The following is a 15,859-nucleotide window of genomic DNA, read 5'->3' as shown; positions in this document are numbered from 1 at the left end:
CTTTCATCATTCATTGGACCAGGGAATTGTATCCTGCAGCAGTAGGTCCCATGGTCGGATCGAGTCACATTCTTTATGGTCAGGGACATATCTCCTTTGTAGAAATTCCCCTTAACTGATATCTGCTGGATTTCTAATCTAACACATTTCTTTCATTAGTGCTAATCACCCCATTGGCACACTGTGACCAAGGACAGTGTCATTTGCTCAAGTACACAGGCAAAAATGCCCCAGAGGTAGGTAGAATGTAACTGCAGGGAATATAGGCATTCTTACCACCCTTGACTATATACACATCTACCAAAGACAGAGAGGGAGAGAAGACAAGATGGTGAGGGAGGTGTGGGTGGGTCGATTTCTTCAAGTAATGCATCACAGATTTAAAGGGAAAACTATGGCTGTCCTGTTGGAGGAGGACTGACTGTACCAATGATTATGTGACTTGCGAGGCAGCAGATATCCCTGTTGAAATACCAGCTAAGATTGTACAGGTCTCTAATCCTGGAGCTTGGCAGGAAATTCCCAAACTAGAGTCCAGACAGATTGATTTAGCAGGTTTCAGGTTAGTCTGGGTATCAAAGACCAGTTTTACCATTACACAGTAAACTGAGGTGGGGTGTAGAGTAGATTATTGATCATTCAGCAGACTGTTCTCTGGGGGAACAAAGCTTAATTCTCTTAAGTCATCAAAGTACGCCCTGAGGCCAGGAAGAGACTCTTTGAGACATGCATGAATGCTCAGACAGCACACACACACACACACACACACACACACACACACACACACATACACACACTTGGTGGATGAAGCAAGACTCCAACAAGCAAACTTAGAAAACCTCACATAAACACATACACATACATACATATATACATACATACATACATACACACATACACAAACATTCACACATTGGGTGTTTGGATACTTGGAGAAAGGATTCAACAACTTTACTTTTTCACCCACAATTTATACATCCCAGCAAAATCTTTCAAGCAGTGCAAAAGTCACAATGTGACTACATTCAGTTTTTTATTAAGTGATCAGTCACAATGAGTATATGTAGAAAATTATGTTCTCAAATACCATCACATAAATAAACATTATGTAATATAGGTAAAAAAAAAATTATTCCCAAGAACCCACATACATTTGTAACTAAGCAACTTGTTATAGATTACCAGCATGTAAGCAAGCAAAGTAGTTTTATGAGCCAGTTTCTCTTCCTGGCAGGCTGCAATTTGTGGTTACTAAGAAAGAATAAATTATTTTACTATTTATCATAAAAAGCAACCTTACCTTATAAAAAAATCTTAAAAGAATCACAAATCTAAACTTTTACATATAAAAAAACCCAGCTATTTTTATTTTATGTCCTCAGGATGCACATCTACTCATAAGCAATTTTTAATTAAATCATACCAGGAAGTCAAGGGCAAAAATGGGCATAAAAATTATGCATCACCTTGATCAGCAGCCTAGCTTTAGCAAGAATGGCGTGTCAGCTCGTAGTGACTTGGCTGCCATTGTTCTTGTTCCCTGACCTCAAAAAAAAAAAAAAAATCCTAGCTCAGTTATTAAGAGTGTACCTTTCAAAACTTCAAATTGTTCTCTAAGATTTTCAAAGTCAAAGCCACTAGCAAAAACATCTTAACCTATCTGCACTTACAACCTGTATCTCCAAATTCTTTATAAGGGTGGTGGTCATTGCCAACAATCTACATCTCTAAGTTCTTTCTGAGGGTGGTGGTTGAATCATTTCTCTGCTTGAAAAAGATTAATCACTATTACCGGGAGTGCCGATGATACTGCCCAGTGAGTGGCTGGAGCCCCCATGGTTTCCATACAACACATAGATTAGGATGGATATGGTGACTGCAAAGGCAGCAAGCAGACGATGTTTCATGGAAGCATGACGTCCTCAGGATGGGTAGTCCTCTGGGCCCTGCCTCTCTGAGGCACACCCACAGTGTCTGTGATAATGGGTGGGCCACATTCCACAAGTTCTAAAGCTGCTGTTTTTGTTGTTGTTGTTCCTCTTGCATAGCCTTTCCCAACACCTGAATGATGAAGCCATCTCTCAAAAAAAAAAAGTACAGGTCAGAAATGAGGACTTAAACCTTCAATCCATGTACTAAGGAGTCAGTGTCAGAACTACATTGACTTTAGATTACCATGGACAGCCTACACTCATTCCCTAAAATGTGTGCCCCATTGAACTGAGATGAAACATAAGAACTTGAATGTCTCTCATTTCCCATGTGTTGTGTTGTGCTGTGTTGTGTTGTGTGTGGCATATGTCCTTGGCCTCCACTTTTAGAATCACAGCTATTGGAGAGAATTATGAGCAGTTCTTTGGGGTAACTGAATAAACACTCAGACAAATGGACACTGTTGACCAGAAAAATGGCTCAGCTCTCTAGACTGTTATTAGCAAAAGAAAGATCACCTAATCCACTGTCTCTCTTCTCCCTCTTCTCCCTCTCCTTTTTCTCCTCCCCCCACCCCCAGTGAATAAAACTCCCTGGAAAAATATAAAAAACGAGTAGCTTGCATATTTGAAACTCCTCATGTGTTATATTGAAATTTAAATTAAATTCCTGCGCAATTACACATGTCTCTATGATAACACATTCAAAACACATGAAAGTTATATGCAAACATGACTCCTCTCCCAACTTTACCCATTCCCCAGCTCAGCATCCTAGAGCCCAAACATTAAAAGATGTCCACAAACTGCTATTCCCTGTCCATGCTTGAATGCATAATTGTGCACCTTGATTTTCTACATAGCATTGTGATTTCCAGCAGTCTATATGAGATTGTTCAATTAGGCTCACTGCTTGAATCCTGGATATATATAATCCTGGATATATAGTTACCCGGTCCTCCATCGTTGGACATTTAGGTTGCTTGCAATCATATGCTATTACAAATAGTACCACTATGACCATCCTTGTATCTCTCTCTTTCTGACTGTAAAATAACCCTTCTGCAATTGAAAAGGTCCAGGCCCCTACTTAAGCTTTGTAGTAGCATCATCAGGATACAATTAAATGAAAGACATGAAAACTGTGTGCATGACAAGGAAAATCAATGGCCAGCTCTGTGTAGGCACCTCTTTAGCTCTCCAGTTACACTACTGTTACCTCCCCTGATGTCTATCTATCCTGGGGGTCAGGAGGGAGGTGGAAACAGAAGCATGGAGAAGTTAAAGCCAGAGGAGCTACATAAGCAAGTTAGAGGTCATGAACAAATGAGACACTTTCTCCCAAAACAAACAAGTAATGTATGTTGGATCACACCTGCAGTCTTAGCATTCAGGAGGCTGAAGCAGGAGGATTACCATTAGTTTCAGCCCAACCTGGGCTGTATAATTTGAGGTTGGCTTGAGATAACTGCAGGGCTTCTAGCTCAATTAGTCAGGGGCTGAGTCTGTGGCATGGCTGTCAGCTCCCATATACTGGGCTCCTGGCTCTTCACATACAGAACCTTGGGGAGAATTGTGCATCATTTATTTGGACATAAAGTGACAGGCTAATGGAAGTTGACATTCAGGAAAATGGGCATGGTTGCTCATGAAAATAGCCCATTGATCTGGGATCTGAGCTAGTTTTCTGTTCATTAGCCAAAGAAGAGGTGACTGAACCACCCCAATAAAGTGAACAACAACAACAACAAAAACTTGACAAATAAGAAGTGTGTACATTTGAAAGTACTCAGGGTACTTTCTAAATGCTTAACATAACTTCCTTTCAATGTACTTATATATACACATTTAAATAGGAAAGCAGTCAAGCCATATAACACATGTATGAAATCATGGCTCCCTTTTCAAACACTTCCCATTCCATTGTGTCCTCTGTGAGCCCAAACTTTAACAAATTCTCACACATGGCTGTTCCCTGACCTTGTATACACACACAGCAGCCTACTGTGTGCATGAATCTGTGTGCACACACAGATGCCTACTGTATGCATGAATCTGTGCCTTGACTCTCCCAGTAGCACTGTGGCATCCAACATTCTATATTAGGATGATTAATCAGGCTCATGTCTTACATCATGGATACATCACATTTATTTGCTTACTTTCACACTGGTAGACATTTAGAATGCTGTCAAATATGTACTGTTACAAACCACACTGCTATGACCATCCCTGCATCTCTTTTCTGCCATCTGTGACATACCCATGTCAATACTGCTCAGCTGTGCACTGAACTTGCACATAAAACTCTTCAGTGAAAAGCTAAAGGTAACCGGGCTGCTCCAGGACGACTGTTTGCACATGGTGGTTCTGTAATAGATTTCTACATCAGCATCCCCTGCAGACTGGACTAATTCCCTTATACTAAAGGTCACCACAGAACCTTCTCAAACTCTCTGGCCCTGGTGCTGACTGAGCTGTGGTAGCAGAAGGCTCCAGTGCTCACGGTGAGGGGTTTTAAGACCCGTCTGATCCAGGCCTCAGTGAAGGTCTCTGCAGTTTTCACTGTTTCTTCCAACAGTGACATCAACCATCCTCCTTAGGCTAAAAATTCCTGCCACACACGTAGCAGCCTTATCTTCCTGGAATTTCAGGGAAAGACTATGAAATCTGAGATTTCACATGGTTCTTGCTACTTCTTTCCAGTCAAGGTGTCACAGGACACTCTGGGCAGGGCAGCCTGCCTGAAGCTAATTGCTTGACAGTAGCCTTGGAAGATACAGATCTTGTTAGATTTTTTTCCCTTATTAGTGTTATTTTTTTTTCTCCTGAAAGTATTTGGCCCTGCAGCCATATCCATCACATGTCCCTGAAATCAACCAGTTTCCTCTAATGTCATTAGTTTACATGCTGTGGAACCTTGATCAAAACAAAGAATTATAAACTGGCATTGTACTGTTAAGAGTCATGTACCTTACTGGGAGTCCTGGAATTGGTTCGTTAGGCTTGAATATTTAGTTGTGTTCAGTTGAACATGAGTGAAATTTCAGTTTTTGGCGAAGAGATTGTTAATATGATGTCAGTCTGGTCTACATAGCAAGACCTTGTCTCAGAAACAGAACAAAACAAAACAAACAACAAGGGTGATAATATAGGCCAGTCACATACATAAATAAATAAATTACATGTAAAGATTATGCTAATCTATACTGAAATATTAACAAATAAATATAAAACATACAGTACAAAAGACAAACATGAAATCCTGTGCTGCAGATCTGGAGCTAACAGAGACTCTAAGACCAGCCTCAGCTACAGAGGGACTTGAGATTCCTGGGTTACATGAAACCCCATCGCAAAGTGAATCTACAGGAAGCCAGAAAAGCAAACATTAAAGCAAGTGGAGTTCAAGGCTGGGATTTCTTCATTCTCCTTCCCCTTTATCACTTCCATTCTCCCCAGGAGTCATCTGTGTAATGGCTTTGAACTTCTAGATTGGCACTGTCCAGTACACCATAAGCAGTTTTAATTTTCTACTGTCCATATTAAAAAGTAATGGGTAATAATAGTGCTTGAGAGATTGCTCAGCAGTTAGACATAGTTGCTGCTCAATGATGACGGCCAGACTGAGCATCCCAGCATCCATGGAGAAGGCACCACACCAAGAAGATCTGATCTAGCCCTGAAACAAGGGGAAGATACAGAGGAACTGCTGTGGTTTTATGGCTTCCAGTTTTCTTTTTTTTTGTTTGTTTTTGTTTTTGTTTTCTGAGACAAGGTTTCTCTGGATAGCCCTGGCTGTCCTGGAACTCACTTTATAAACCAGGCTGGCCTTGAACTCAGAAATCCATCTGCCTCTGCCTCCCAAGTGCTGGAATTAAAGGCGTGCACCACCACCGCCCAGCCCAATTTTCTGAGAAAGCCTAAGGTTCAGGGAGAGATCCGGACTCAAAGGAGTAGGCAGAGAAATAAGAGAATACTGAATACCCTCTTCTGAACTGCATGAGTGTGTACACACACCAACACAAACACATGCTAGCACACATAGAGGGAAATAAAAATAAAAAAGCTTAAGCTTCCATTTAATGTATGTTAGTATATTTGGTGAGTCTTTTCCAGTAAATGATATACACATTTAGTGCTTCAAGAGCAGAGAGATGGCTCTGGGCCTAGGGGACTTCTGGCCCCTGTTGAGTAGGTCAAGTTCTCAGCAACCACATGACAACTCATAGCATAGATCTTCTGTTTCAGAAGATCTAAAGGGCACTATGGAGCCTGTGGGCTCATTTATGCACAGGATGCACATATAATTCAGCCTTCTCACTGATACTAGTAAACAATTAAAAAACTTTAAAAATATACAGCTTTAAACTAAAAGTTCTTTTTATTTCACCCTGCTTCTCTACCCCAGTGGCAATATTCTCTCTCTCTCTCTCTCTCTCTCTCTCTCTCTCTCTCTCTCTCTCTCTCTCTCNCTCTCTCTCTCTCTCTCTCTCTCTCTCTCTCTCTCTCTCACACACACACACACACACACACACACACACACACACACACAAACAATAGGGTATTATTGTGTCCTCTATCTATCTAGGCTAAGTTAACTTACTTACTCTCTATATAGACCAAGCTAACTTCAAACTCACAAGGACCTGCTTCCTCGACCTTCCAAGTGCTCTTCAATTTGCTCATGAGAATGTTGCCTGCTAGATCCTAGCCAAGTGCTCTCGACCAAGCATTGACTGAGCTGTCCTAGAACGAGAGCTCTATAGCGCTGAGGGTGAGGGGCTTTAAGACCTGTCTGCTCAAGGCCTCAAGGCCAGATGGTCTCTGCAGTTTTCACCATTTCATCTGGCAATGACATCAATGTCTATTCTCCTTAGACAGAAAATCCCTGCTCTAAGGGCATCGACTTCATCAACCTGGAATTTCAGGTCATGGCTACAACATCTGATGGCTCTCTCTGTTCTCCCTGCTTCTTTCTAATCAAGGGGTGACACAAACACTCTGGGCAGGGCAGCCAGCACGAAGTTAGGACCCAGCCTCAGCTTACCTCTCAGGCTTTATTGGGGGCCACATTCTTGTTCTAGCTCTGGTTTTGACACCCACAGATGTTTACTGGGGCTTTCTGTTCCTGTGCAGTTCCTGCTAGGCATTGACATAGGGGACACGTTCTCTTCTTTCGGTACAAACCTCAAGGGTCATCTCCCAGTGTGCTCTCCTTGGCTGTGGTTATGAGAAAGGGTATATTCAATTCTGTGCATGATATTTTATTCTCCAAGAAGTGAGACTATATACCACTCTTATGAAAGTGTGCGGCGAGGTTTGAGGCTGATGTGATCATTTGGATCTTGAGTACAATGATGGTGTCTTAAGTACAAACATTAAACTAAAAAAACTTTCTTCCTGAGAATGGGTCTCCTTCATCCCACCCTAGCCTGGAACTCACTTTGTACCTGAGGAAAACCATAAACTTCTGATCCTTCTGGTTCCACCTCTCAAGGACTGCTGCCATTACAGGTGTAAGTGGCACTGGGGGATCCCTGGATGCTACAAAAGCCATTTTACCAACTGAGCTATACCTTCTGTCCTTGCAAGTAAGAAGAAAACTTGCTGTTAAGAAAGTACCTGTTTCATGTGAAGAAGAAGCCTGCCTGCTCTTTCTGCTCTCTCTGAAGATCCTTTATCTTTCTTTATCTCTCTCTTATGCTCTGTTATAGTCTGCTATGTTCTGCATTCCATTTTCATAGATTTTTTTTACGTCATTTAAGATGTATTTGTATGCCAGTATGCTCAAGTGCCCACAGGTCCAGAAAGGAGGTGACACACCCCCTGGAGCTAGAGTCACAGGCAGTTATAAGCCTTCTGTGAGTGCTGGGAACCCAGCTCAGGTCCTCTGCAAGAGCAGCCTACATTCTTAGCCATGAGCTATCCCAACAATTTCCCCAAAAGACTTATGAGTAACATTTCATTGCAATGAACAATGACCACTATATTCCAAGGTTATTGAGGAATGGGTAATATCAAATACAGAGAGAGAAACAGGAACACAGAACAAGTTACACCCTTGTTGGTACTCAGTGCTAGGATCAGAGCCTAGGGCTTGCTTGTTCTTATGCCATTTTCTATGAGTCTCATATATTTGGTTTCACAAAATGTACTTAGTACTATGTTCTTGAGTGCAAGCAAGTTTGGGGAATGGGACAGACAGACTCCCAGACCTTCACATCTATCCCGCATCTCTAGGAAGCCTGAAGAATAATAGAACAGGCTCAGAGCCCTGCAGCCACCAGGTGGGAAGGAGGAAGGAGGCAGGAAGTTTGTGGGAGAGGATTGTGGGTGTGGCCCCATCTAGTGGTCACACCGTTATAGAACTCAGGCTGGATCTTGACAATCTATAGAAAATCTACAAATCATGGATGTCATTGCTAAAGCCCCAATTTGATATATAATAGCTGATAATTTAAGAAAAAGAAAACACTGTAGTTTAAACACAATACACTTTTAGAGCATATGAAGGAAATCCCAATTGGCAAAATCAGAATTATCTGACCCCTCCCCCCACCCAAAAGAATTAACAAGACACCTATTCCTTTCCTAGAACTCTATAGAATAGCACTGGGAATGTGGACCAAGATCCAGCACCCTGCTGTCTTTGGCTACCATGGCTGAATGTCTCTGATGTTGGTGTCAGGAATCACTCAGACTGAAATAGAAATTAACACCCTCTTGCCAGTCTGCTCTTCTCAACAACCGGACTGCAATGAAGGTGTCAGTACAGCAGCCCTTGTTAACTCTTAGCAAGACCAAATATTTTATTGATTGTGACAAACTGATTCACTATGACAAAGATGCTATGTCTTCCTGAAATAAATGAAAATATAAACATGGCCTGAAGACAATTTAGAAACGTAGAACTGTGAAGGAAACCCGTGATAGCCCCAAACAAGCCCATGTCCTGCGCTCTCTCATTTCCTTCCCCTTTTATTTCTTCATTGACTCCTTTCTTTCTTTTTTTTTTTTCAGGTATTTTCCTCAATTACATTTCCAATGCTATCCAAAAAGTCCCCAATACACTCCCCCCCCCCNATATATATATATATATATATATATATATATGTATGTACATACATTTGGACAGACAGACATATACATATACACATTTGGCGGATGGAGCAGAGCCCCAATAACCACACTTTATTTTTTCTCTCAGCCTCTTTATACCTTCTTAGACAAAAGTTCTTTATAAAATTACCTCACAGATAAAATGTTACAGAAAAAGGGAATTACAGAAGGATGCCCATAGTAAATTCAAAGCAGTGTTTCATTCTATAAGCTGAGTGTAAGTTCAAAGCAACAGTTTCCCATGGCCTCACATTATCATGGTGCACACCTGGGGCCTCATCCTTGGATCTGACCTAGAATGAGTGTTTTTCCTTGATCACAAATTTGTTCCAAGCCTATTTCTCTTCTTATTGCAATTTATAAAAGCTCATTGTATTCCTTATATATATATTTACTTACTATTCTATGAGAAGGGGGCACATGCTATTCTTGATTCTAACTTTATTACATCTTCCTGGCAAAGCAGCTAAAATTATCTCCTTAAATTTTCTTCCTAAAATGATTTGAATCAAGGAATTCTGTACAGTCATTAATTCATCTAAACAGCATTAAATCATGAAAGTTCATTTTCATGTTGATCTGCAGGAAATATGCCCAATAGGGTGAGCTATCACTCAGGCAGTAACTACACCAGGCTATAGACAGTGAAGATCTCTTGGTCTCCACTCACACCAAGCCACATAAGTGAGGAGTATGGCAATGACAAATCTGAGAAAGCACATCAGTAGCAGGAAGCAATCCTGGGACGAAGTCTTTGTGGCCATGCCTCACCAGAGTGCTCCCATTAGAGCTGAGCAGGACAGGGAGCCATCTCTAGGGAGCTCACTTGCCCACTGCAGCTCTTTCTGCATGGCATCCACCAATTTAATAAACAAGACACAACCACGAAGTACTTCCAAATTAAACCCCACCCTCCCGACATTTGTTTTATTTTAGTTTTCCTTTAAAGTCCTATTCCTCTTTGCTGGATGGTTTTAGTAACCAGGATAGAAGTTACCAATAATTGTCTTTCACAGATAAAGGAGATTTGGAGCCTAAAGGACACCCAAAATGTTAACGTGTTGGTGTTTGAAAGAAGGATCTGTAGTGTGGAGAGACAGCATCATATCAACAGTGAGTGTGAGAAGAGACAGCTAGAGGTCCATCCACTCACTGCAGCTGCAAAGTGGGAATTCAAGATGAACTGACAGGAAATAGTCTTGGCACTTCAGGGGCGTCCAGCCTGGTGATATGCCGTAGAGGTCTTCTCCTAAAACTCAAGCTTTGATATGAGGACTGTCTTCAACATTGTAGACGTCGTCTTGTGCTCATGGTGATGCAACCTCTTTATTTAGTAAAGTTCTGATCTTAGAAACACATAATGCTACCAAGCTGCAGAGGGAGAGAGATGTTGAAGAAAACAATATGAGGTCACCTTTCAGGTCTAAGCAGAACTTTCATTTATGAAATATACTCAGAATTTCAGAATCCCCATTCACAAAAACCATAACAGTGAACAACACCACACAGGGTTCTGGTACTAGGGCATAAAAAGTTTGTTTAGTAAGCATCCGTTCAAGGAAGAATTACTTTTAAAATGCCAGTTCATACTGACATCCTTCAGGATGTGCATGTAATAGAACACACACAAAAAAATGGTATATCCAAAAAGGTAGTTAACATCAAACCGAGTTACCTAATCAAGTTATGCATTTTGGAACTGGGTTAAGAACTAGAATATTCATGTGTTTACAGCTTTGGAGTGTGATACTTTAGAAAGGGATAGGAGTGTCTGTTGACCTGACAGACATCTCTGGAGTCAGATGCATGCCATGGCATGTGTGTACAACACACACACATACACACGCACATACACACTACCATCCACAACAACAATATATAAATCCTTTCTTGAAAGAAAAAAAAAGTGGTTTTGAAATTTGCATAGCATCTACATCTTCTAACATTAAGCATGGAGTAGAAAACCATGTAAGAAAGCCATGCCTTTTCAAAGGAGCTGGTGGTGGTCTATGACACAGTTTTAAAAAGATTACCTGTGAGGCACTCACTTAACTATGACACATGCACAAAAACATGGGGCATTTGAGGTAATGAACTTCATCTTGGGGGAGAGCTGTTGGTATCTGTGCACTAGCCATACCATCAGCTGCATTTCTAGAACTCACGGAGGAGCCAATCAGAGACTAGCTCTACTTGGGGCTCACTCACACAGCCCACCACACCACCCTATCATTCCCACAGTGCTTGCCAGAAAGCTCCTAAAAGGATCTGTATATTAACTTACATGCCTTCTGACTTTTCAATTTTTAAAAATTTATTTATTATTTTGTGTGTGTGTTTTGCTTGAATTATGCATGTGCATAACATGGGTGCCCCTAGTTGTTTTTAAAGATTTATTTTAAGTTATGTATATATAGTTTTGTGTGTGTGTGTGTGTGTGTCTGTGCACATGAATACAGGTGCACATAGACATCTGCTATTCGCCTGGAGATGGAGTTGTGAGCCCTATGCCATGGGTCCTAGGAACCAAGTTTGGTTGCTGTGCAAGAACATAACCATTCACTGGCAGGCATCTACCATTTTCATAATCTTGTACTCCAATAGGCATTCAATTAGGAAACTATGAAGTAAAACTGAAAAAGAAAATCAAGCCAACTCATTCAATTTAGCTTTCAAAAGCAAAATCTATCATTCAGCACTGCTCCTTCTGTACCAGATCAGACAGAATGGTTGGGAAATCAGATGGCTGACACATCACTGGACACCATGGTAACAAGATAGGGGCTATCAAAACTACAGTTTAGAATTCAAGGTGAGCAATGGACGCCAGGCATTATCTTCCTGCCTAGAAGATGAAGATGGAGGAAGAGGAACAGGAGGGGGAGGAGGAGGAGAACGAGGAGGAGCCATCAAGAAGAGGGAAGGAGGAAAAAGAGGTGGAAGAGACAACAAGAGAAGGGAAGAAGGGAATAAGGAGGAGGAGGGGGAAAAGGAAGGAATAAAAATATCAAGAAGACACAAAGTTCAAAATCGATTGACACAAACCATGCCAGCTTACCTTGGAGATCCCGGCCTCTTTTTCATAAGGATGTAATCTAAATTTGGACAAGAGGAGGCAGGAGTTGAAAAGAAAATTGAACACATCATTAAAAACACGCATGGTGCTTTCTTAGTCTAATCAGGGATATTGCTTTTGTTTTTAATTCAGTTGTTCCCTAGTAACTTTGGGAGGTCCCCTCCCTGTACTGTAAAGGTAATATCCCTTCGCTCACGGCTTGGTGCATTCACCCACATAACATTCCTATCGTGCAGAAAGGCATTAGTAAACTGTCTTTTACTGAAAGAAATGAAGAGGTCTAGATGTGTAAATTGGTTGCTGGACAACAACCTAAACATGGACTCTCCAAGCAACCAGAGACACAAGGCCCTACTAACGGTCCTTCCATCAAGAACTCTTTAAAAATTATCACTAGCAGCATTATTCTGGTTTTGGCTCCTTCCTTGGCCACCACCTACTCTTCACCCTCCACTTCCTGTCACAGACCTTCAGATCCTCAGAAACCAACTTCCATCAGAAAAGAAAAAATGGCTTTGGGCTATGACAGGAAATACATTTGTATCGTGTTTTGTTTTCTTTTCTTTTGTTTGTAATTTATTTCCCTCTATTAGACATCATCTTACTATTATAGTTCAGGATACCCACAAGTTGTGATGACCCTTGTGCCTCATCAGCCTGATTCCTGGAATTATAGGTGTTTACAAACAGAACCAGTTTAACTAGTCATCACGAATAACGAAGTTCTAAACATGAAAGGGAAATATCCTGACATCTGACAAGCATACACTGAATCCTCACTTTCTGCCCAGTCATGTGAAACAAGTCTTAAAGATAGGAAGCATACATACAAAGAACAATAAACAGACTGTGGAGTTTGTATTTAGGAATATGTGTGCATATACATGTACATACATACATGTGACAATTAATGTAAAAAGAAGTGATAAATTCTAAAAAAAAAAACAAGGAGTGATATATAGGAGAGTTTAGAGTGAAAAAGGAGGGGGGAAAAATATCATAATTATGATCTCAAAAAGTAAAAGAAATAATGTTAAAAAATGGCCATTGGTAGACCTCCCTCATTGGTTAGGAGCACTTGTTGCTCTTCCAGAGAACTCCTGTCAGAATAGCTCACAACCTAGGTCACTCACTGAGTCTTTCCAAAGGGTTAGAAACCATCTCAGTGCTTAGCAGGTACTGACACATAGGCTGGAATTTAGAAAGGGTTATAAAACATGTCTTGGATTAGGAAACATGGGTAATTTAAATTCCTTAGCAAGTGGAGTTCCTTGAAGGCAGTCAGAGTGGTTGAGAATTCTTCTTCTAGTTCCTTGGTCTGGCAAATATACATGAAATGTACTGTCTTCTATCAGACAGAGTTAATGAAATGTGTAAGGATACCATTAAGCAAGAGCAACTGTGGGCCCAACATTTTCCAACCACCAGTATCTATGACTGGATATCATTCTTCCTCGAAACTGTGCTGTTTAAATTGTTTAGTCTCCAAAGAATGCACAATGATACTCTGAGCACTCAGAGGGAGGCACGGAAACCTGTGATTTTTTTCAGTTAAAGGCCTTGTAGGAGCTCCACAGGGTATGCTTGCTCAGTGGATAGAAAGTGGCATGGTACCCTCCTATAGAAATAAAACATTTTGCTTTGCAAACATTTTTTGGATTTGTGATCATATATAAAGGAGACTCCAGACTTATTCCTACCATTGGTAACCATCTTAAAATTACTTACTTGTGATAACTAATGTGCTCACAAGAACCAGAAGCAGAAAGAAAATGGAGAGTCCAATAGCAAGGCCTTTAGTCCTGGCTGAACTGCTTCCTAGAGAGTAACAGCAAATTGAAGAGGCATCAAGTGAGATGAATAAGTCAATAAAACAAATAATATCAATAATCACATGTGGTGTGCTTAACACTATTAGCTCGAAAAGCATATGGCCATTTGGCCTAATATGAACAGCTCCAATTTGCCTTAAGGTGTTTGGTTTTCTTTTTGTTGTTTTGGCTGGAAGGTGTACTGCCAGACACTAAACCCAAGGACCCAAGTCCTTGCAAATGCTAAAAGGGATCACCTATTCCCAGTCCAGAGCTGCTTTTCCCATCCCACATAGTCCTCACAAATTCCTATCCAGATTCTTTTCTTACTTCACCTTTTGTTTCTTCTGTGTTCTTTACACATACCAAAATAGAGACTGTTTCTCCCAGGAGCCAAGAGAGTGTGCAAACCTATTTGTATTTGTAGAGACAGGACTTGGGAAAGCACTCCTGAGTATCTTAGATTATTTTCAAGCTCACTGTAGAACAAGTCTAGAAAAATCCTGTAGAATTGGACTCGTCTAAGATCTTCTTACCTTGTGGTCTTAAGGTAAGGTAATAAGGGAAAAACATCACCAGTGGGCTCTCCATAGAGTGGTCAGTGGGTGGAAACTGTAAGTAGGGTGGCCATCTTTATCAGGACACTCTTTATAGTCCATTGTGATTAGGTTTCTGGTGGCCTTGACTCTGTCCTGTTGACGTCTATGGACGTCCCTAACTACTGGCGTCCAGCATGAATAATGTTGGATGACTCGTAGTCCTCCTCAGATTTCATGATTCTCCACTTATAATTTACTCCTTCTGGGAGCACGTCCAAGGAGGTGTAGGCAATGTTTAGGTTTAGGTGATGTCTACAGTCTAGCCTCTGTTTGTAACTTAGGACCTGAAATAATAAAACTTTCCACAAATAATCCTGGTTTTCTGGAAGGAAATGAGATGGTAAGTCAGGGAAAAAGATGTGAATTCAAAGCTGACTGTGTCTACTAAAAAAACAGTGTTCACTGTCAAGGTCCTATGCCCAAACAATTAGATGTACATGCATAAGCGTCAACACTATGGAATGCAGTGAGGAGCATTCAATAACTTGTCAAAAGGTATGCATGCTAGTATCTAATAGTTTACTGGGAAGCTACATGTCTCATCATTTTCCCAGTCAGTGATGACAACAACCACCCAAAAAACCAACCAAACAAACAAACAAACAAACAAGAGACCAAAACCAACCAAACAGAAAGTTCAGTTGTGGTTGTGCTCTGATCTGAATGTTTGTGTCTCCATTACTTTCTTTGTTAATGTTTAATCCTCAATGCAGTAGACTGAGAGCTGGAGGTAACTGGAAAGTCAATAGTCAGAGAGATGGCACTCATGAATGGGAATAGATTCTGTATAAAAAGGGCTAGAGGGGCTGGCATGTTCCTCCCTTTACAAGAGAAAACCCTGAGTTCACCAGCGACAGGAGCTCTGATCAGACGGACGCTCACGAGCTTTGATAATGGCACTCCCAGCCTCAAGAATTGTCAGCACTACATTTTATTCATTCATTTTTTTAAAAGTCTATTCTAAGGTATTTTCTTACCAAAGCCCAAATGAACTAGAATGTGTTGTGTTTACCGACACCAGTACCACAGGAACCTGCAGCACTGGGACCCCAGTTCTTCCTACAAATGCTGGGTCCCACCATCTATATTCAATGTCACAATCTCCTCTATCTCAAACTATAGCATTGGCATGTCTTTTCTTTATGAATTAAGGTGCTGCTGAACACTGCCAACCCACCCAGATAGCTGTATGCTAGGGACAGTGGGAAGTTTTGAGAGTGCCACATGCTGTCCTGTCTGATATTAAGCTGGCAAATTTGTTTTTAAGATGCATCCAAACCAGGTTAGGCCTAGCATCTCTCTCTCTCTCTCTCTCTCTCT

General features: G+C 41.0%; 1 protein-coding gene across 1 annotated transcript in view; it reads right to left on the bottom strand.

Annotated features, from left to right (window-relative positions):
• Positions 1-9,084: 9,084 nt before the first annotated feature.
• Positions 9,085-15,859, bottom strand: part of LOC110306130 (hepatitis A virus cellular receptor 1 homolog) — a 12,157-nt gene continuing 5,382 nt past the window's right edge. The window contains exons 2-4 of the mRNA XM_029483874.1: positions 13,858-13,947; positions 12,112-12,148; positions 9,085-10,424 (exon numbers count right to left, since the gene is read on the bottom strand). Coding sequence (XP_029339734.1) covers positions 10,361-10,424; positions 12,112-12,148; positions 13,858-13,947 — 191 coding nt within the window. The 3' untranslated portion in view covers positions 9,085-10,360. The remainder of the gene's footprint in view (positions 10,425-12,111; positions 12,149-13,857; positions 13,948-15,859) is intronic.

Source organism: Mus caroli, chromosome 11 (genome assembly GCF_900094665.2).
Source record: "Mus caroli chromosome 11, CAROLI_EIJ_v1.1, whole genome shotgun sequence".
Lineage (NCBI taxonomy): Eukaryota > Metazoa > Chordata > Mammalia > Rodentia > Muridae > Mus > Mus caroli.
The sequence above is the reverse complement of the archived record's forward strand: the minus strand, read 5'-3'. Positions and strand labels throughout refer to the sequence as shown.